The sequence below is a fragment of the Electrophorus electricus genome, chromosome 6 (assembly GCF_013358815.1).
Source record: "Electrophorus electricus isolate fEleEle1 chromosome 6, fEleEle1.pri, whole genome shotgun sequence".
Lineage (NCBI taxonomy): Eukaryota > Metazoa > Chordata > Actinopteri > Gymnotiformes > Gymnotidae > Electrophorus > Electrophorus electricus.
The window spans coordinates 8,311,500-8,331,312 of record NC_049540.1 but is presented as its reverse complement, the minus strand read 5'-3'; the positions used below and the strand labels follow the sequence as shown (position 1 = coordinate 8,331,312).

The 19,813-nt window shown below is 42.2% G+C and overlaps 3 protein-coding genes across 3 annotated transcripts in view; 1 reads left to right on the top strand and 2 right to left on the bottom strand.

Moving 5' to 3' along the window:
• The window catches only part of rgs3a (regulator of G protein signaling 3a), a 136,196-nt gene extending 131,762 nt beyond the window's left edge, over positions 1 to 4,434 (bottom strand). Inside the window, exons 1-4 of the mRNA XM_035526941.1 lie at positions 4,390 to 4,434; positions 3,324 to 3,382; positions 2,386 to 2,480; positions 2,186 to 2,254 (exon numbers count right to left, since the gene is read on the bottom strand). Of these exons, the coding sequence (XP_035382834.1) occupies positions 2,186 to 2,254; positions 2,386 to 2,480; positions 3,324 to 3,382; positions 4,390 to 4,405 (239 nt within the window). The 5' untranslated portion in view covers positions 4,406 to 4,434. The remainder of the gene's footprint in view (positions 1 to 2,185; positions 2,255 to 2,385; positions 2,481 to 3,323; positions 3,383 to 4,389) is intronic.
• A 5,910-nt stretch (positions 4,435 to 10,344) lies between these two features.
• On the top strand, positions 10,345 to 14,926 carry rabepk (Rab9 effector protein with kelch motifs). Its single transcript, XM_027025577.2, has 7 exons — positions 10,345 to 10,923; positions 11,022 to 11,170; positions 11,482 to 11,637; positions 11,712 to 11,873; positions 12,124 to 12,273; positions 12,361 to 12,510; positions 12,992 to 14,926. Exons 1-7 carry the CDS (start codon positions 10,871 to 10,873, stop codon positions 13,210 to 13,212), a joined length of 1,041 nt encoding a protein of 346 aa, XP_026881378.2. The 5' UTR covers positions 10,345 to 10,870; the 3' UTR covers positions 13,213 to 14,926.
• hspa5 (heat shock protein 5) lies at positions 14,494 to 18,640 on the bottom strand. Its single transcript, XM_027025613.2, has 9 exons — positions 18,508 to 18,640; positions 17,551 to 17,705; positions 17,196 to 17,427; positions 16,955 to 17,092; positions 16,736 to 16,848; positions 16,248 to 16,638; positions 15,898 to 16,135; positions 15,608 to 15,775; positions 14,494 to 15,520 (listed from the first exon to the last, which is right to left on the bottom strand). Exons 2-9 carry the CDS (start codon positions 17,664 to 17,666, stop codon positions 14,955 to 14,957), a joined length of 1,962 nt encoding a protein of 653 aa, XP_026881414.1. The 5' UTR covers positions 17,667 to 17,705; positions 18,508 to 18,640; the 3' UTR covers positions 14,494 to 14,954.
• Positions 18,641 to 19,813: the final 1,173 nt, after the last annotated feature.

Below are 19,813 nucleotides of genomic sequence, written 5' to 3'. Positions count from 1 at the left end.
CTACACAGCCCGGAGCACATAAGACTGTGTCACTATCTATTTCTCAGCAGCCTCAACTGGTATCTACTCTGCTCCGGACTCTAGTAGGGGCCAAGGCGCAGAGCCAGAAATTCAGCAGAGACCTGCTGCTTTCATCTCAGGAAGCATGAATGCCAAGACTTACATTGCGCTAGGGACACGACTTAGGTTGCATGAGGGCCGTGACTTACACGACAGTGACAGTGAAATGCAGTTGCTGCTGCACTTCACACTCTGGACTTGGTTTTAGTGTCATTCTAAACCTTTGTTATTAAGTTCAGAACATTTTCAGAGACTCTTGCCTGTTTGCTCCACATACAGTTTAGCAGGTTTTAAATTGTTTATTAGTTAGTTATTTTCAATAGCGAGCTAATAGCGTGCTACGTCTTCATGAGGGTCAGTTACAGTAAATGCCTACTCTGGGGGCATTTACAACAGAGTGCAGGCATTCCATGTTTTCATACAGGGTTTATTAAGGATTCGATCACTGTAGTATCATCTGCTTATGTATCCCTGAACTGGTTTTCCCAGGAACCTTTAGAGCACCAAATGCCCTAGTCATCTCATAACAGCCCAAGCTTCCACTATGGAAAGCTTCTCACATCCGAGGTAACATCTGACAACAGACAATAACTAGCTCCAACAACACTAGCCAGACCATATGGCTGTATGAAGGCTTTTAAAATAAGAACATACAGACCACATAAACTAGGTATGCCAAATGTCTGCCTCTGGGTCCTTCAAAAGTGGTCAAAACAATCACAAAAGCATCCATAAAAACATGCTGTGGTGAGACTTTGTCCCCGTATTTAGGATGCACTAGTCTCCGCATGGTTCACTGATTGCACTCTTGAATGATAGATTATTGGCTTGTGTCCCTAAGTGGTTTTACTTTTCTGCATGATGGTATGTATGTGTCTGGGGCACAATGGACTAAGCCAAGTGCTATAATGAAAAGCATTAAGGGTTTTCAGCAGAGGGTGCCCACTAATAATGTCATTTGTCAGGGTGTAATCTGTAACCAGATATAAGACCAGTGTGGGTACATATGCTTGACTTTGGGCTGAACCGCTAAGGGCTGACTCTCAATTTTCTACACAATAACTCCATTTAGGCCCCAAAAAGCAAAGGAAAAGTGAGGACATTGAAAAGATCTGGTATCAGAGAGCTCTTCATGTGAAAAAACTGCAGACAAAAGTACTGCTATAGAAAACTCACAGATCTGTCACCCTGAGAGGTGCATTTATGGCACTAATGAGCATTAGATCGCACTTCATGATTTAACACCTCACTCATCAGCTCTCCAGACCTGTACCATAGTATAAAACATTTCTTTGCCAAAGCTATTAGCTAAAACCTATAAAACTTGTCCAATATTCTTTCAACGTTTTCAGTGTTACTTTCAATCTCACTTTCAACATTACTGATTTCCACACCTCCACATGCTATAATAACATCTACACTGAAGCACCAAAAATATGTTCAAAAAAGAAAGTCAGTTCTTCGCCAATAAATGCGCACATCGTCTAAAACATTACAGTCACTTAAATATGCAAGCAAGGAAATTGTGCGTGGTAACTTCTAAGCGGTTATGTAAGGCTTTCTGCATGCAAAGTAGAGCGCGCTCAGAAGCTAAAGCCAGGCCCAAGTCCAGGGAACCACAATCCCACACATGGGAGCGAATGCCTGAGGTCAGAGCAGCCCACCACCCTGCCGCGCTCGCTGGGCTCAGGTCTTCTCTCTCAATACCGAAAATTATTCATGAATTATTCATGAAAAGGGTCTGGAAGGCAAGGCGGAGGCTGCCGTAAATGAGCTAGCATTCACTTGGAAGCGAACAAACAAATATGCTCGTAACACTGTTGCCATAAACACAGCGATATTGCAGAAGCCATGCAAAACAAACATCCCTGGCGCCAGTGGTCTGCTTATGTGCATTACTGTATGTGCACATTAACTGCCTTCAACTTGCACTGACTGGCAGTTAGAATGCTTTGCACTTTGTACTTTATGTACTTTATGTATTGCATTTCTACTGATATTAGCAGCAGCCATAACTCACCTTGAGCTTTTCATTATGTTAGACAGGTGTAATAACAGTTGAATTGAATCAGATGAAATTTGACCAAACTGAATGTACGATGTGGCTGTGGTGTGACTATAGTACCTGTCGGAACCTCCACAATTCCACACGGTAAACAGAAGCCTCTTCTTTTTCTCCTCTTGACCAACAGCACTGGAACCAAGGAACAGATTCTTCTCAATCTTTCTCGCATTCAACTGTGTCAATTGTGATGGTAAAAGAGACACCACTGATGTCCGATAAGGAAGCAAACTATGAGCCCAACGTTTCCCCATTGGACTCACAAGAAAAACGTCTCCTGGAAGTCTGGGCAGAAGCAGTCGGATACCACCTTTGTTGTCTTGCGGGTGGCCCCATCGCTGTCTGGTGCCATTCCCACCTGAGAAACAGAACCCAAGTAAAACACTGCTGAAGTAAAGGCAGCAGAATTTAGGAAAAGACAATGAGGCTGAGACGTTTTTTTAAAAGACACAAGTAGAGGTAGCCGTATATCTTCCGTATTACTGGTCCAAGGTCCAACTTTCAACCCCCACATATTTAAGAACCTTATGGATCTTCAATTTAATGATCAGATCCCATGTATTCAGTGGAACTGAAAATGTTTGTCTGTCCAGAAAACAGATCTGGTTTGGGATGCTATACAGTTGGTTGCTTAAATGGGGCTGCTGAAGTCTTCTTGGGAAACTAGCTTTTCAAACAGCTGTACCACCTTGTTCTACAGCCACTATGTGGGAAAAGCATGTGGGAAAAATCTAGGGTTTTACAACACACCTAAGGCCCACCCCCACACCTACCAAACAAACATATAGCCTCTACTTCTGTAATACAGTCTTTATCGGGGGGCCAGCTTGGATTCACAACTAAGAATACATTTCAGTGACCTCAAAACTTTAAGGCAACCTACCTACATTCAGACTTTCATACAGAGAAGCGCATACACACACACACACACACACACACACACTATATTACAACTGTGAAACACTGATCTCACAAAGGGATTCCACAAGTCCATTAGCCCAAGTCCATGATGGTCTTAACTTTTAATAAACAACACAGCACTGTTTTTTAAGCACACTCACAGACCCACTCTCTCTCTGAAGCACACCACCTCATAATACATAATAAACCACACTAAACGACTTAGTAGTAGAACACATGAAACATATTAAAATAGGGCATTCACAGTAAGTGTAGTTTGGATGTGGTACATGTTTCCTACCTTAACATAACAGCTGGAGATTCCATGATCATTTCCCACGAGACACTTGGCCTCAAAAACTACAAGAAGAGTGGAAAAGGGCTAAGAGCAAAGTCTGAAACAAGAATTTGAGCGAAACAGAAGACGTAATGACAGATGGTACTGAACTGCAGATCTCAGATCAGATCTTCTAGCGGCCCCAGACACTTATACACGAATAAATAGAGGGCTGGGCAGGGTGCTGATCGATGGAGATTCTGAAACACATTCATGTTATATCTCCCAGAGTGATGGAATCGGCTTGGTGGAAGGTGTGGTGCGATGAGGGTATTAACACCCCAGGCTGACAGCACTCTCGGTGCCCAGGAGACATTGGATGTGTGTTCTCTCACCTGCCTGCTGGTCAAATCACCCACCACCTCCATTTCAGCGCTGCCATAAAGCTGTTTACAGCCCCAGTGTTGACAGTGGTCAAACCCAGAACTCAGGTGTAGACTGTACTAGCACCCACTGTACCAGAACTCAGATGCAGACTGTACCATGCCCCAATGGCTTTGTCAGGCTAGCTGGTTTATGTAATGGTTCATGTAGGGGGGCTGCTTTTAAATTATTTTTCTTTTATCAGCAATAGAGCTACAGACAACATCAGCAATGCAAGTTCTACAGCTGTTTTTCAATACAGATTAAAATGTACTTATTTAGACTAAATACATGTATTTATTTAGTATTTATTTATATTTTATGTGATTTTATTTTATATTTGAGAATTCATTGTAATGTTATTTTATGTACTTTGTTATTATCATAATCTTATGTAAAGCACAGTGAGATGTTGTATTTAAAATGAACAATACTAAATTAAAATGATTATTATTAATAGTAGCAGTAGTATATCAATATTTTGTTAAAAATAAAAAAGCAAACTTTATCGGTGGCAACTCCTGGTAGCAGTAGGTACGATATTGGTAACCAGTGTAGTAAAAACAAAGCCAAACCTATTCCATTTGTTGACATCAACAGCATTAGGCCAAGTCCATTACTAATCAGGAACAGGGTTCCAGTGGCTGCACTGCACTTGGACACTTACTGTCAACGGTGAGCATGTCATTCCTGAAAGCCACTGCCAACCTGAGCCGCCCTGTGGACGAAGAGACAGGCAGAGCTGAGACTGCTGCTAGGATTATGTGACAGTGGGACACTACGCCCTTGTTACAATATTTCATCACATAATGGTTATTCGTGCCAAAAAAAAAAAAAAAAACCATACCGCAAGAAGTCCTAATAAAACCTTATCAGTTAAGGCTGTGTTATATAACATCACATATAAATGTTGCATTGCCCAGGCATCCCTGCCGCTGTGTGTTAGCAGAGTGGAGAGAAAAGAACAGAGGGAGCTGTGAGGAGAAGCAGCGTTGTTCTTACAGCACGCCCTCAGACGAGCCTGCCACGAAGCACATCGGGTTCACGCTCTTTAAACCCATAGATGTGCCACTGAATGTTTTGATTTGTCCCCTTACCCGTTTCTGGCTCTCTCCTCCTCTCCTTCCCTCTCTCACTCACTCTCCTCCTTTCCGCCTCCCTCCCTCTCTCTCTCTCTCTCTCTCTCTCTCTCACATTTCTGTGCATCTGTCTCTCTTCCTCTCTCAAGTGTGACATCCAGTTTTAGACCTGGCCTGAAGCGTCAGCACAATTATTTTTGTTATGCTCACATTTGACACGTCTGCCGAACACAAAGCAGCGCTCCCGGAGACAAAGAGGGAGAGCGAGGGAGAGAGAAAAGAGAAAGAGGGAAGGAAAGAGGAGGGGAGGGATGGAGAGAAATGAGGAAAAAGAGAGGAAAAAGAAAGCCTGAGAGAGGGAGACAGAGATAAAAGAAAGTCAGAATTAGAGAGGAAGCGGGGGGGGTGTGGAGAGACAGAGAGAGAAACAGAGACAGGGGGCAGTGGGTGGAGTTAGTAGAGCATAGCTGATGAGAAAGAAGTGTGACTCAGGCTCGCTACCATAGACTCAGCCCCTCGCCAAAAATAAAACTTGCCGTGGACATACTCAGAAACAAACAGTCACTCATGCTCAAACTAAGCTCAGAAAAAACACACCCTTCTACACTAATTTTTAATGCTTCTACAAAAACTCATAAAAACAATATAGTTAGAGGTCCATGCACCCATATACACATACAAACTAGCATGAATGTAATGTCAAATATTTCAGCACTCATTCAAACCTATTCCAGACCAGGTCATTTTAATAACTACACTGTAATTATTACAGTGCAATTGAATTCACCCTTGTGGCAGATAAGTCAACGAAATCTGGCTGCAGGTCAGGAGTGATAAAGCTCGCCAGCATGCATTTGGATCTTCACAGAGCCCACTGTGGAACTGGAGCGCTTTGATGGCTCTTCTTTCAGGTCAAAGGGGGTCCCCCAACCATCTGGGGCTTTGAGTCAGTGCTCCTGCGATGAACCCAGCCCAGAAGCAGCCGGTAAGTGTGTCCCTTACGTCTATGCACACACACACACACACACACACTCACTCTGGGATTCTCATGTCTGACTGTGTGTCTGTGCCAACGAAGGTCCTGCTGTCTCATGTGATCAGAGACTGGCATTAATCCTGGTGCAGTTTAACAGTACCTTGCTCTCCATAGTTCACTCCTCATGTGAGAAGTGCTCCCAAGGTTTGCACCATATGAGAGCATACACGCTGCCTGTCAATAAGACTCTGCACTTATAGAAGCCAACGAACAATCCAGGTTCATCACCAACACATTCTGAATACATTCATCAGGCATCACCAATACATACAAATGGATCATATGTTTGACAAATTTGTGCATCTCTAAGGCTTTTTCTCTGGATAATATGTATTGCGATACAGAGAAATAACATTTTCCACAGTTTGAACACAATATCACATAACAGGATGAAGAAGCATCTCTGAGGCACAGAGACCCAGACTGCGGACTCTGGTCATTACAAATGGCAGCCCTGGCTGGCTCTTAAGCAAAGTGTGCTGATTAACCAGGAGCTACTGGGACACTCTTTCAACATGACCCTCAGACTCCAGCAACAGTTTGCTTGTTATCCACAAATTAGATCTATATCCTCTCCAAGAAGCCCTCAAACAGAATTCTTTTTCCTCCCAGAACCTCCTGACATTCATTAAGAACACTGACTCTCTCTTCTCCTCTCTCCCCGTCATCAAATCCGCTCTTTTCTTTTGCTCACCCTCCCTCTCTCTTGTGTTTTTCATTCATTCTGCTTCATTACTGCCCCTCCAGTCAATCAGTGCAAGCCGGAGAGTCTGCACACAGCCAAACTCCTCACACCAGAGATCTGCATTAGCGCCCGAAAAGCTGCTTCTCGCGCCATTAAGCTGTCACGCCATTCAGTTATGAAGCGGCTCTCTCAACTCATGCTTGGCTGTCTGAGGTCACAACAAAAAAAAAAGCTCTTAACACAGACAGGACGTTCCACTTTTGCTACCGTTTATGGAAAGTTCCCATACTTGAAACATTTTCTTTTATAGCGAAAGCAAAATCCACTGGGAGGTAAACCAAGTGCAGGCAATTAACGGACTGATAGCCAAGGGCCATGGTGTTGCACAGTCAGTGCTGAGCTGTGGTTAATGGCTTAAATGTGTTTTCCACATTCCTCACAGAGGACTTTTAAGTGCCCCTTCTCCCTGTTCATTGAGCACAGACCATTGTAAAGGGCAACAGGAGACATATCTTTTTTAACATTTCATCTTTTTCTTATGATTCATAAAACTTTGTGTGGTCTTCCATACAAACATCCACATAGGCCTACATTTTACATTTAGCTTTTTCTCTTCAGTGTGTGTTTTGGAAAGGATTTTGAGAATTGGAGGTTTAAAATCAGCATCTGAAATGTTAGGCGTACTTGAGATTCCAGTTTTCTGTTAAATTCCAAGTGTATTTCAGCTTCACATAAACTGCTGATTATACACTGCTTCTCCAGGGCAGTGGTTTCACATCAATCTTCACATCAGATGAAGACACTTTTCGTCTGTTTATTCAGCTTTACACAACCACAATAATTTCTGCACTTAAAACAGCATTCAGTTGATATCTTAAGTATCTTAACCACCTCATTACAAATTGCATTTGTGTAAACCATTTTTCTTTTTAGTTAATACAAATGTGATTCCCTCTGCTGTCTCGATCAGAGGAATAACATTCCCACATTCAAACCCTGAACCCAGCCTGCACTGACTCTTATCAAGAGAATAATACAGAAGCCCTTATTGACCCCTCTCTCCTATGTTAATCCGGGGACCGTAGGTAAACTCTCCATTATTAATGGGATTACCTTTTGAAGCTCATGATTGCCTTCACTGCCACCAGCATGAATGATTGAGTGATACTAAAGAGAGGGTTACTAATTACAGCCTTACCCACCCTTGGCTTATGCAATCTGCATGAGCTATGCATTTCCTAAAGTGTTACAGTATAATGCAATATTTTAAGAGCAAAGAAAACAAGTGTAGACGTATTTGTGCATCTACCTGTTTCTACCATTGCCCTGGTGCTATGAAAAAAGGGTTCTGGTTTTAAATCTATGCTTAATCTGATTCAAAACATTCACTAGTATTACAGCAATTACTTGGATTTAAAAAAAGACTGTTGTAGCTATAAAAGGGGAATCCCCAGCATTAATCAACATGAAGATGCAGAGATTATTTCAAAAAGACCAACAAAAAAGCCAACAAAAAGCTGTCTAAATTTCATTTTAGATAAGGTTCTTCGCGTCTGGGGGACATATAATACCAAGGTCAAAGACAAGAAATAAAATAACTAAGAGACTCACCAAAGGTTTGAAGATAAAAACTGGAGTCAGAATAGTGTAGATGGTGGCCAAGGGAAACTTTGTGAACAGTAGAACAGTCCATACCAAAGTGAAACTGAGTCATTAAAACTGAATCTAGAAACCTGAGCCTGCACCTCGCAACCTAAGAACCAGATGGACAGAGAGGTAGACAGCAGGGGGGAGCATGGTAAGCCAGGTGAATAAAGAATCTGAGATCTGAGTAAGACTACAGAGGTAAAGGACTATTGTTGCTATAGCTTGCCAACACACTGAGCTCTATGACTATCACAAACTGACAATCATTCATTTCATACAATATTATTGCTTATTTTTGACTTTGCATTAAATATTTGCTCCCTCCAATTGTGAATAAAATTGACAAATAAAAGAAAACAAAACTTGTCATCTAAGAATCTGCATATTTGGCTAGTTGTAATGCTGCAGTTCTGAAATGGTAGAAGAGGCTGACTGATATACAGGCATTACTATGCTGCTAACATACTCCAGAGACTCTTGGTAGAGGGTAAAATCTACCTGCCTTATTTCTTACCTACAGTGTTTAAATATTGGTCAGGTAAGAGGAACATAAAGGCAGATATGGTATAGCCATAACAGGAACAACATTTCAGATCAGTGTAGCTATCTTATCAAAATAAAAGTGCCAAAAAAGAAGTGTATGGAAGAAGAATATGGAAAATTTCATTTCCATATGATAAAAATATAAGATATGATAAAACATGATAAAAAATTTCCATATGATAAAATTAATTACTTCAGCATAACCCACAATTAATAGTGTATGAAATACAGGTTACATTACTGTGAGTGTAAGGATTTAGGGTCATGCATTAATATGATTTTGAAGCTACCACTGTTCAGTGTTCAGACACGTAAAGTTATTCTTATGCCTGTGACACAATGGGCCTGGATCAGCTGAGTTTAGTTACTGGCACTGCCCCAGATCTCCAGCACGCTGACATGATTTAATCACATTTAGATCAAAACCCACTGGTGTATTTTGAGGATATTCATTCATGGTATTGTTTCTTTCAAGTGCTTGGGCCCTGTCATGGAAGCTAAATGGACTGTAATATTATTTAGCGACTTAAGTCATGTTGGCGTTTGTGACTGTCCTTGACAGCGGGCCATCTATGTGCTCCAGACAGCAAGAGGCTATAGCAAAGACATTACACAGCGAACAAGTGAGAGAGACAACCAGCAAGAACATTTAATAAGAGGATAAAGTCATATACAGAATATATAACCTCTTTCATTTCTGTGATCTCACTCCTTTCAGTGGGCTTTCTGGAAGATTGAAAACCCCTTTATATTTTAAGCCATGATCTTCCTTAAAGTAAGAGAAACTATCTTTGAAATATTGTGAGAGAAATCCTTGTTCAGGCATAAATGCATATTTTGCATTCATGCCTGAACATGGTAAAAGAAGAAAGGTAAATGAAATCTACCTTTACTTTGGAAGGTAGAAAGGATGTTCTGGGCAGAAAGTCCATTTCAGTGCCCAAGACTTATGAGCTGTCCTGAATAAGGTAAGCGTGGCAAAGTAATTGGACAATCCGGATTTAAGTTTAAAACTTGAACATGGTCTTTGCCCCTCGATCGTGACCAATAAGCTTAGCAAGGCTGTCCTCTTGTGGTGAACAACATTTCCTCCAGTCATTTATATCTGTTGCTTGGCGTATTGTAGGCTACCACCAGTTCGGTGTAGAGTGAATAAGGAGGCAGAGAAGGGACGAAAGAAAAAGAAGCGCTCGTTGCGTATTTCTGAAGATGTCTGGTCGGTTTACAAAGACAACCTAAAGTAACATTGTATCAATGTCCTATGTATCTCCTTATGTTAGCTACATAAACGTCTAAACTGCTGCTGCTTTGTATATGGAGGCAGCTCTTTATATGTGGCACAATGGTTGGTATCGAGCCGTCATTTCCCCAGAGAATCGTGCATTATTGCATTATTGTCTATTATCCTGTGCTGTCTGAAATTGAGGACCAGAGAGATTTTGCTTTCAAATGTCCTAGCCTAAAAAAATGCACAAGAAGGTATAGCCAAAAAAAAAGCATATCCAAAATAGATTTTAATGATTTATCTTATTAGGCCTACAGAGAATTTTAATATGGATATGGCATCTTCACGCCAATCCGTTAGATGGCAACAGAGCTCTTGGCAATAGCAATTTCACAACAGACTGAATTTCCTCGAAACAGGTGCTATTTGTTGGCGGGGTTACCAAGCTGTTTCATTGCCCTGTTAGGGTTTTATGATAAATGGTTTAGCGGTTTGTTGACAAAGGTAGAGTGCTGTTGAATCTTGTGCGTCTAATGCAGTGTGCTAACTTAGCTATGTTAACGTCTGTCTTGTGCACCGTAAGGTCGTAGCGGTTATCTAGCTTGGTAGGGCCGTGAGCTTTTGGTCGCTACTGGTGACCGGAGTGGTCATTCGTTAAGACATCGCCCTGCAAGTATGGCTGGTTATTAGTTCCTCAGGATTACTGTTGGTTGGGCGAAGGAAATAGTTTATATAGGTAGTAATAGCCAACTGGCTATATAAATTTGCTAGCTGGGTAGTTCAGTCGATGTTAATGAGGACACTAGCTAGCTAGTTAGCTAGCTATTAATTGTAAGTATAGACTAGGTAGCTTATCGTAGGTGAAGTGTTAACCTTGTTTTAGCTAACCTAGCTAGCGTTTCCGTTAGCTTGTTGCTAGTCCTGCTCAGGGCGATGGAGCTCCTTCCGATTCTCGACCCAGAGGTCAAACCTCGAGAAAAACAATGGTAGGTAGATAGCGCTACATAGTGCCTAACAAAAGCTAGGTGACCTGACAGCCTGTCAATTCTGTACTCGTGTAAGGACTTTGCGTTTGTCCGTGCAGGTATGTCCTGGTCCCTCGAGGGAACGGTCCAGGCGTTACCGTTGGGCACACATGCACATACGTGCCGTCAGGTAGGAAGGGAAGAATTGTGATTGTAGGAGGTGCCAATCCCAATGGCAGCTTTGCAGACTCCTACTTCATAAATCTTGGTAATGTTTTTTGTTTCTCCCTGGTTAACGCCATTAATTGCTGTTTGGCATTAAAATGGATTTTTACACCTTTTTTGCTTGCACATTCCCAAGCCATTCCAAGAACCCAAGGATTGCAGTTTCTGCAATACGTACTAACATAAATTGCTACTTATTACCAACCCTGCACTATGTTAATAAAATATATGATTTCATATCTTATGTATATTAGTCTGCTCTATACACCATATCCATATTGGAGCATGGCACAGTGTAAAATAAATCTGACTTTGACACTTGGGAAAGTAATCAAAGTTATTTCATTCTTTCAGAGAGTCATGAGTGGGACATTGCAGATTGGCAGGGTCTGCTAGCAAGATATGAACTGTGTAGCTTTACATCCCAGAGCGACCCAGAGAGCCTGTGGGTGTTTGCTGGTGCAGACCAGAGCAGCAACCGAAACTCACTCCAGGTCATATGTACCACAGGTGATAACCATGTGTCTAGTTTATGTGTGCTAGTGATGTTGGATTTTTATATCGTGTAACATTATTTTGTGTAGACAGTGGTCCTTGGAGAACAGTGGCGGTGAAGGGGGAACCGCCCAGCCCCCGGACATACCACACTAACTCGGCATGTGTTGGGGACAGACTCTTCGTGTTCTCGGGTGGAGAAGCAGGGGCCACACCAGTCACTGACCCCCAGGTGCACGTCTTTGACACAGGTGTCTCAGTTACTAAACTTAGCTTTTTATAGTTAACCTTTTGTGCAGGTGTTTCGTTGTGTGTTAGTTACATGTCTGTGTAGCTGAACTGCATCCCAGTGTGCACTCCAAACTTAATTTTTCCCTTCGCTTAGGGAAAAAGGGTACTAATGTATCTGTTATTGCTTTGCAGTCTACACATTTTGAACATGCTGTGAGTATATGAGGACAAAGTTGATAACATGCACTATATCTGTTGCTCTGCTTGAAGTGACGTGTGCGTGGTCACAGCCAGAGACCCAGGGAAGACCCCCATCCCCAAGGCATGGACATGCAGTCGTAGCTGTGGGATCAGTCATCTATGTCCACGGAGGAATGGCAGGAGAGAAGTTTCACAATGACATGTTTACGCTGGACACTGGTATACCCTACATCTGCGACAAAATACAAAGCTGTAGAGTGCTTTGAGCCATGCTATTTTATTAACTAAACCTGATCCTTTCTTCAGAGGTTATGAAATGGGAGCGGGTGAAGGGTAAAGGAGACATCCCTGCAGGGACAGCGGCTCACTCAGCTGTGGCCCTGGGGAGGAACATTTACATCTTTGGGGGGATGATGGCAGCGGGGGCGACCAATTCCATGTACAAGTTCCAGTGTGGTATGTAAAAATATCATCTCATGTGAAAGCACTGACAGACGTAACAAATCTCTGGAAATGTAAACTACACCCAAAAACATATCTCTGTTAGGTATGCAGAACTAGGAGCTGTGTTTTATAGGTGTATAGTTATAGGCTGCAGTCCAGTAGGGCCCAGCTCCACTCCTGGACACCTACGGCATTACAGATTTTACTTCTGACCACGAATCCAACACACCAGGACTGGACCTGAACATGCCTTGTGTAGCTCATTTGCCATGCACTGTTAGTGTATGACAGGCTATTGCTGTGCACCTACAAAGTATTTCCTAGAAATGTTTTGTTTTTTTGTTTTTTTTAAAGTGGTCAGTGAGTGTATTCTCCTCCATAGCGTTATGTCACAGTAACTATAGAGAAGAAAAAGTAGTTTCTTCACTGAGATCAAGAAAATGTGCTCTGACATGTCTTTTAATGATCAGTCACATTCCCTTCATGTTCATAGACAAACATCGCTGGACTCTGATGAAATTTGAAGGTGACTCTCCGCCCAATCGTCTGGACCATTCAATGTGTGTGGTGCCATGGTCAGAAAGGGCTGGAGGCAGTGAAGAAGAAATAGCAGAGAGCAGTACAAAAGAGGCGAAGCATCTCTGCTTTGTGTTTGGAGGAATGGATACTCAGGGAGTCCTGTTCAATGACTGTCTGGTCACTGTGCTAACATGATCCATGTGCCTTCTTACTCTTATCTTTGTTTTATAAAGTCACTTATTAAAGAGTAATGATTTGTTTCAGTAAACAAGAATGCAGTTAGAAGACTTACTTTTGAAGTAGATTTCTTTGGCTAGTTAACATACAAATATATAGATCACTCACAGGGGGGGGGTGTGTATATGTAAAAGGACACTGCCCTCAAAGCAGTGTTCTCTATCATACAAGTTTACACAAACTAGTGGGATATTTAGCCCACAAGTTCTGCAAGAAGCAAATTTTCAGGTATTTTGAGGGAAGAAATCAGGAAGGAGTTGAAAATCTACTTTTCTGTGTTCCAGAACTTTCCATTTGAAGTACAAAATGTTTAGAACAAATTGAGCAAATGGTTGTGTTCATGTATGGAAGTATTGTCATCTTAGCATATGGAAATGTCATGAGACCATTTGTACCATGGGCTCCTGGTCCTATGAAATAGCTTGATATTCCTATAGCATGCATTGCAGTCATGATTTCCATCAACTGGCTGCCCAAACCAGCATGGAATCACCTCCATGCTTAGCAGTTCATACCCCACTGTGGATAGAGGAATTTTCTCCAATCATGTTTATTCCACATCCTCATGTAAAACAGGTTGACATGCTTGTTATATAAGGCAAATAAATGTAAATAGTGTACACACAACTTTAAAAATACAGGTACAACATATGTAATGTCTGGCAAGTGTTCCCCATGTTGCCTGAATAGCTGTCACTCTGAAGCTGCAGACCAGAGTGCAGGCAGGCCCTTTTTTCCCTTTGGTTTGAAAATTCATGTCAAGCATGTTGCAGATGACTTTAGCTAGAGTGATGAACTACTTTGCTAAGATCAGCACAAAAGTTAAAATCAAGACATGCATGCTAAAACCATAATGGAGAGAAGTTTGTGTATATATATAAAAAAAAAAAGTTAACTTTTTGGAATTAACAAATGCAGGACTAGTGTTACAGCCAACACTACTGACTCACCTTTTTAGGATTACTTCAGACCTTGCTCTGGAATGGCTCATTTATCTTAAGTCACTGTCCAGTTAATAGCAGCTTCGAGCCTTTTTAATTAGGAACTAAATCATAGCAGTCTTATTTCAGTGGTATAGGTACTGTGCCAATTCTTAAACTTTAATACCAAGCAGTTCACTGAATGCAAATTCTTTTAACTGTTGAAGTCAATGCTATCTGCCATTTTTAAATGAGCACTTTTATAGATTCATAAAAAGACCAACATAATTTGAAAAATAAAGAGGCATACAAAAGGTAGTTTCGTATCAAACATTTATTCCCATGTAGTTGCAGTAGAAATCCACTACACTTCCAGATTTAAATAAATAACTTGTTAAGTCTGTGAACATGACCATGGCCCTGAACCCAATCTCCATAATCCTAGCCCACCCTCACCCCCCCCCCCCCAATCAACAGAACTCCTTTCAAACTGCCTGAGAATAGCAGCAAGCCTCAGTACAGGCTGACAGTCTCCACCTCAGTGAAGAACAACATCCCTCATCCTCAAAATGCTCAGAGTCTTTCAGGAAGTGTGTGGTTTTAAATGTTGTCACCCCCTTCCCCGCCTCATGTCTTCCCTCACAATTGTCCATCGTGTCCAACAATATGTACATCCAATCACCAGTCCAGAGAGGCAAGGACAATCAGGAGGAACAGAACAAACCAAAAAACAACAACAAAAAAAAAAAAAAGAGCATCGAGATGTAATCATATAGCAACCTACAACTCATCCTTATCACCCTGATCATCGCCCTCTTCTGGTGGAGGCCCACCTGCGCTGCCATAGAGCTTGCTAATAATTGGTTGTACCACCTCTTCCAACTCCTTCTTCTTGGCCTGGAACTCTTCAAGGTCAGCATCCTGGTGGGACTCCAACCACTCGATCTTCTCTTCCACAGCCTTCTCAATGGCCTCCTTGTCCTCAGAGGACAGCTTTCCTCCCAGCTTCTCCTTGTCACCCACTTGGTTCTTCAGGGAGTAAGCGTAGCTCTCCAGCTCATTGCGGGAATCAATGCGCTCCTTCAGCTTCCTGTCCTCGTCAGCAAAGCGCTCTGCGTCGTTCACCATGCGCTCAATATCCTCAGGAGTCAAGCGGTTCTGGTCATTGGTGATTGTGATCTTGTTCTTGTTGCCCGTGCCCTTGTCCTCAGCTGTAACTCTCAGGATGCCGTTGACATCAATCTCAAAGGTCACCTCAATCTGGGGCACGCCACGGGGTGCAGGAGGGATGCCCGTCAGGTCAAATGTTCCCAGAAGGTGGTTGTCTTTGGTCAGAGGACGTTCACCTGAGAGCAGCAACAGGTCATGTACAAACTCAGTTTCAAACAGATTTTAAAAACAGGTTTAGAAGCAAGGATATTTTTAAAGCTTACCTTCATAAACTTTGATGGTGACAGTGGGCTGGTTGTCTGAAGCTGTGGAGAAGATCTGAGACTTCTTGGTAGGTACAACAGTGTTCCTGGGAATGAGCTTGGTCATCACTCCTCCAACAGTCTCAATACCAAGAGTCAGGGGGCACACATCCAACAGCACAAGATCTCCTAATCAACAGATCAAAAATTGAATTAAAAAATACATTAAATGCAGTTTAAATGGAAAGACACCACAAGTCATGCATGTATGCCATACAAACCAACCACATCAGTTAGCGTGTAGGACCCACCTGTGTCTTCCTCTCCAGAAAGCACTCCAGCCTGGACAGCAGCTCCATAAGCCACAGCCTCATCAGGGTTGATGCCTCTGGAGGGCTCTTTGCCATTGAAGAACTCCTTCACCAGCTGCTGTATCTTGGGGATACGAGTAGAGCCACCCACGAGCACAATCTCGTTAATGTCAGATTTCTTCAAGTCAGCATCTTCCAGGACCTTCTGAACAGGCTTCATGGTAGAACGGAAGAGGTCCTGTGAAAATCAAAACCCATAAACAATTAAAAGGGATTGCATGGCTAATGCTCGGCTTCAGCACCGTCATGTATATGCATACATCCAACACAAAGATGGTTCATGTTCTTACCATGTTGAGCTCTTCAAACTTTGCTCGGGTCAAGGTCTCCGAGAAGTCTTCTCCCTCAAAGAAGGACTCGATCTCAATACGGGCCTGGTGCTGGGAGGACAGGGCCCGCTTGGCCTTCTCAACCTCACGACGAAGCTTCTGCACAGCCCGGTTGTCCTTGCGCACATCTTTGCCGGTCTTTTTCTTGTACAGCTTGATGAAGTGCTCCATGACACGCTGGTCAAAGTCCTCACCACCCAGGTGAGTGTCACCATTGGTGGCCACCACCTCAAACACGCCATTGTCAATGGTCAACAGGGACACGTCAAAGGTTCCACCGCCCAGGTCAAACACTAGGATGTTCTTCTCACCATCTTTCTTGTCCAGGCCATAAGCAATGGCTGCAGCAGTTCTGTAACAGTAATGAACCCTGAGCAACCTGGTACAACCAACTCCAAAAAAAGCACAAAGTTCAACAAGCCACATGTTCTAAAAGGAACAGCACTTACGGCTCGTTGATTATCCTCATCACATTCAGGCCAGCGATAGTACCAGCATCCTTGGTTGCCTGGCGCTGAGCATCATTGAAATAGGCAGGCACGGTCACCACAGCATGTGTAACCTACAAACAAGTGCAAGACTTCCTTTGAGATGAGAAAATTACAGGACGAGTAACAGTGCAGTTATACTGGTCACCACACAGTAAAGAGTTAACTAGGAAGCTGTACCTTCTTTCCCAGGTAAGCCTCAGCAGTCTCCTTCATCTTAGTAAGGACCATGGCTGAGATCTCTTCTGGTGCAAAGGTTTTAATCTGACCAGCTCCAATGTCCACCTGAATGTGAGGTTTGCTTTTCTTCTCAATGACCTAGAAGCCAAGCAGAGATCAAAATGTTAAGCATGTGTCTCATTTTGGCTCTTTGCATTTCCACAGCCGAACACCAGGATAACAAAGCGATGAGAAGGCACACCTTAAATGGCAGGTATTTGATGTCCTGCTGTACAGAGGAGTCACTCCACGTGCGACCAATCAGACGCTTGGCATCAAAGACAGTGTTCTCGGGGTTGGAGGTCAGCTGGTTCTTGGCGGCATCACCAATGAGACGCTCACCCTCACTGGTGAAGGCCACGTAGGAAGGTGTGATGCGGTTTCCTTGGTCGTTGGCAATAATCTCAACACGGCCATTCTTGAACACACCAACGCTAAGGCAGGGAGAAGTTAGGTTTTCGTTTATTCAAGATAATTGCTTGTGGCTAGTCAAGGACTAGCAAAAATAAACAAGTAAATAAAAATCACACCAAGCCAGGAAGTGACACCCAACTTACCAGGAGTAGGTGGTCCCAAGGTCAATTCCTACCACGGTGCCAACGTTTTCCTTCTTGTCGTCATCGTCGGCATACACAGAGCCGAGCACCAGTAGAAACAAGCAGAGCAATCTCATTTTGGTGTTCAAGTCAGTACCCAGATCTCCGACGTAATTCTGTGAATGAATTGGCAAATTTTAACGGCAAGTTTACATTACATTAGAGGTCACAACAGGTGGCGCCCCGAATCAGAGAAACCAGAATTTCGGCCATTCAGTAGCTAGATAACGAACGTAGGCTAGCAAGCTAATTAGCCATCCGAGCTCGCTAGCATGCTGAGCGACACACGGAGTTTGTAGACATAAAACACTTCTAGCTAGCTGCTACATTGTGATAAGCTATTTAAATGCTTAAACCTTTCAGCTAGTTAGGTGGCCATCTTGGCCAAGTCAGCACAAAGTTAACGGAAAAGCACGCGTGAAAAAAGGTGATTTCCCGTGGCAAGCTAGCTAACCAAATTAAACTGCACTGTTCACATCAGCAGCAAGCGACGGTTCAAGGATACTGAGTTAGTTAACCGCTAGCCAGCCAGCTATAATTCAGTCCATACTAGTAAAGATATTAGTGGATAAATTGTGTTACGTACACCAGATTGCGTACACTAATGCTAACTTAGACCGTTAACTTAGCTTCATGACCGGCTATGGAAGCAACTAGAACGTCAGACGCCTGTCTACTTGGTGGCCTGGCTAACACCAGCCTTCCTCTAAATACTTAAAACTTCACGTTAAGCACCTGAAGAGATTTTTTTAACAGCCTGCATCGCATCGTGCAGTTTTATACCGCCTGACTTTTCCAAAGAGTCAACCAACAAGCTAATTTAACCGCTAGCCAATACTCCAAGCATGTTGATGTATTGTCATGCTAACTACTAAAGTTAATACCAAATAATACAGAAGACAAAAACAGATCACTTACCTAAACCTGGATAATAATGAGGGCGCTAACGCAAAACACCGGTCTCTGTATGTTACTGAGAATTATGCTTAACTGTCACGGGTTCTCTTCTCTTCTCTCTAACGATATCAGTGTCTAAAATGAAGTGCGCTGAATGAGGTCGCCTGTATATAGCCGTTCACGTCTTCCCCGTCGTGGAGGCTCGTCATTGGACACAGAGCAGCTTGGTGTAAGGCGCTGATTGGAGGAGCCCGGCATGCTGGCTGTTCCTGATTTGCACACGTACTAATGGAGAGAACGTCATAAAATGAAATTGTCTGTAACACTTTCATTGGCTTGCGTGTATGCCAATTCCTGAAAACCCGGTGGCTGAATGCTGGTAAAAATTGTCACATGTCAATTGAAACCATAAGAATTGTGGCCAAAACATCAAAGCTTTACTTAAACCTGTGTATTCCTTGTTTATAGCTTTAAATAAAAGATTCCAATTACAATCCAAAGATATGAAATTATGAGTGTGCATTTTATAAATAGCTAACACTGTAAGATGACTTAACAGTATCTTACACAGGCCTAGAGGATCAGCATTCCTTTTTCAAACAAATGTTGTGAACGTTTAATACACGTTTATATGTGATAGCTAATTCATCTCTCAAAAACATGCATAAATCCTAGCAAATAATTATCAACAAGAAAGATTACACCATATAGCCTGTTACAGAGAGTTGCAACATAATGAATAATTACACCATTCATATATGATTCAGTTATGCCCATATTCATCATTTAGATGAAATAACTTATGTTTACTTTTATAGCCTTATGTATATTACTCATGAGTGAATAATTACATTGGTTAATTCACATTAGTAAAACATTATAAAGAAACAACATTCTCCAAATCACTACACTTTCTGAATATACTGAAATGTAAAGATAACCACTCAACTTTAAGTAATGAACTATATTACAATTATAGTCTTTGATTAGTAACAAATATAGTAAATTAAAATATAAATTTTATTGACATGGTCACAGAATTCAGGGGCAGAATTAGTGATATAGGGCAGATTTAGTGACTCTAAAAAGAATCAACATGCGAACATTAGCATTAACATTACATACAGTGTGTATTTAGATTTTTCTCCCTTTTTATGTTTCACTGTAACACAGAGATAACTCTGTCTTTTATTTTTCCTTTCTCAATACTTAGAAATCACTTTGCATCAAAGCTATCCACACTGTAGCTAATGCTTGTTTCTTTACTTGTTCCGATCTACTCTCACACAATGGCGTCATTATGTAAAAACTATTACAACCATAATTT

Coding starts and splice junctions, on each gene's coding strand:
- rabepk (XM_027025577.2), top strand. CDS start 10,871: ATGGAGCTCCTTCCGATTCTCGACCCAGAGGTCAAACCTCGAGAAAAA. Junction 11,171..11,481: donor CTCCTACTTCATAAATCTTG/GTAATGTTTTTT, acceptor TCATTCTTTCAG/AGAGTCATGAGTGGGACATT. Junction 11,874..12,123: donor GGTGCACGTCTTTGACACAG/GTGTCTCAGTTA, acceptor CTCTGCTTGAAG/TGACGTGTGCGTGGTCACAG.
- hspa5 (XM_027025613.2), bottom strand. CDS start 17,666: ATGAGATTGCTCTGCTTGTTTCTACTGGTGCTCGGCTCTGTGTATGCC. Junction 17,428..17,550: donor CTTGGGACCACCTACTCCTG/GTAAGTTGGGTG, acceptor TCCCTGCCTTAG/CGTTGGTGTGTTCAAGAATG. Junction 16,639..16,735: donor ATGAGGATAATCAACGAGCC/GTAAGTGCTGTT, acceptor TTACTGTTACAG/AACTGCTGCAGCCATTGCTT.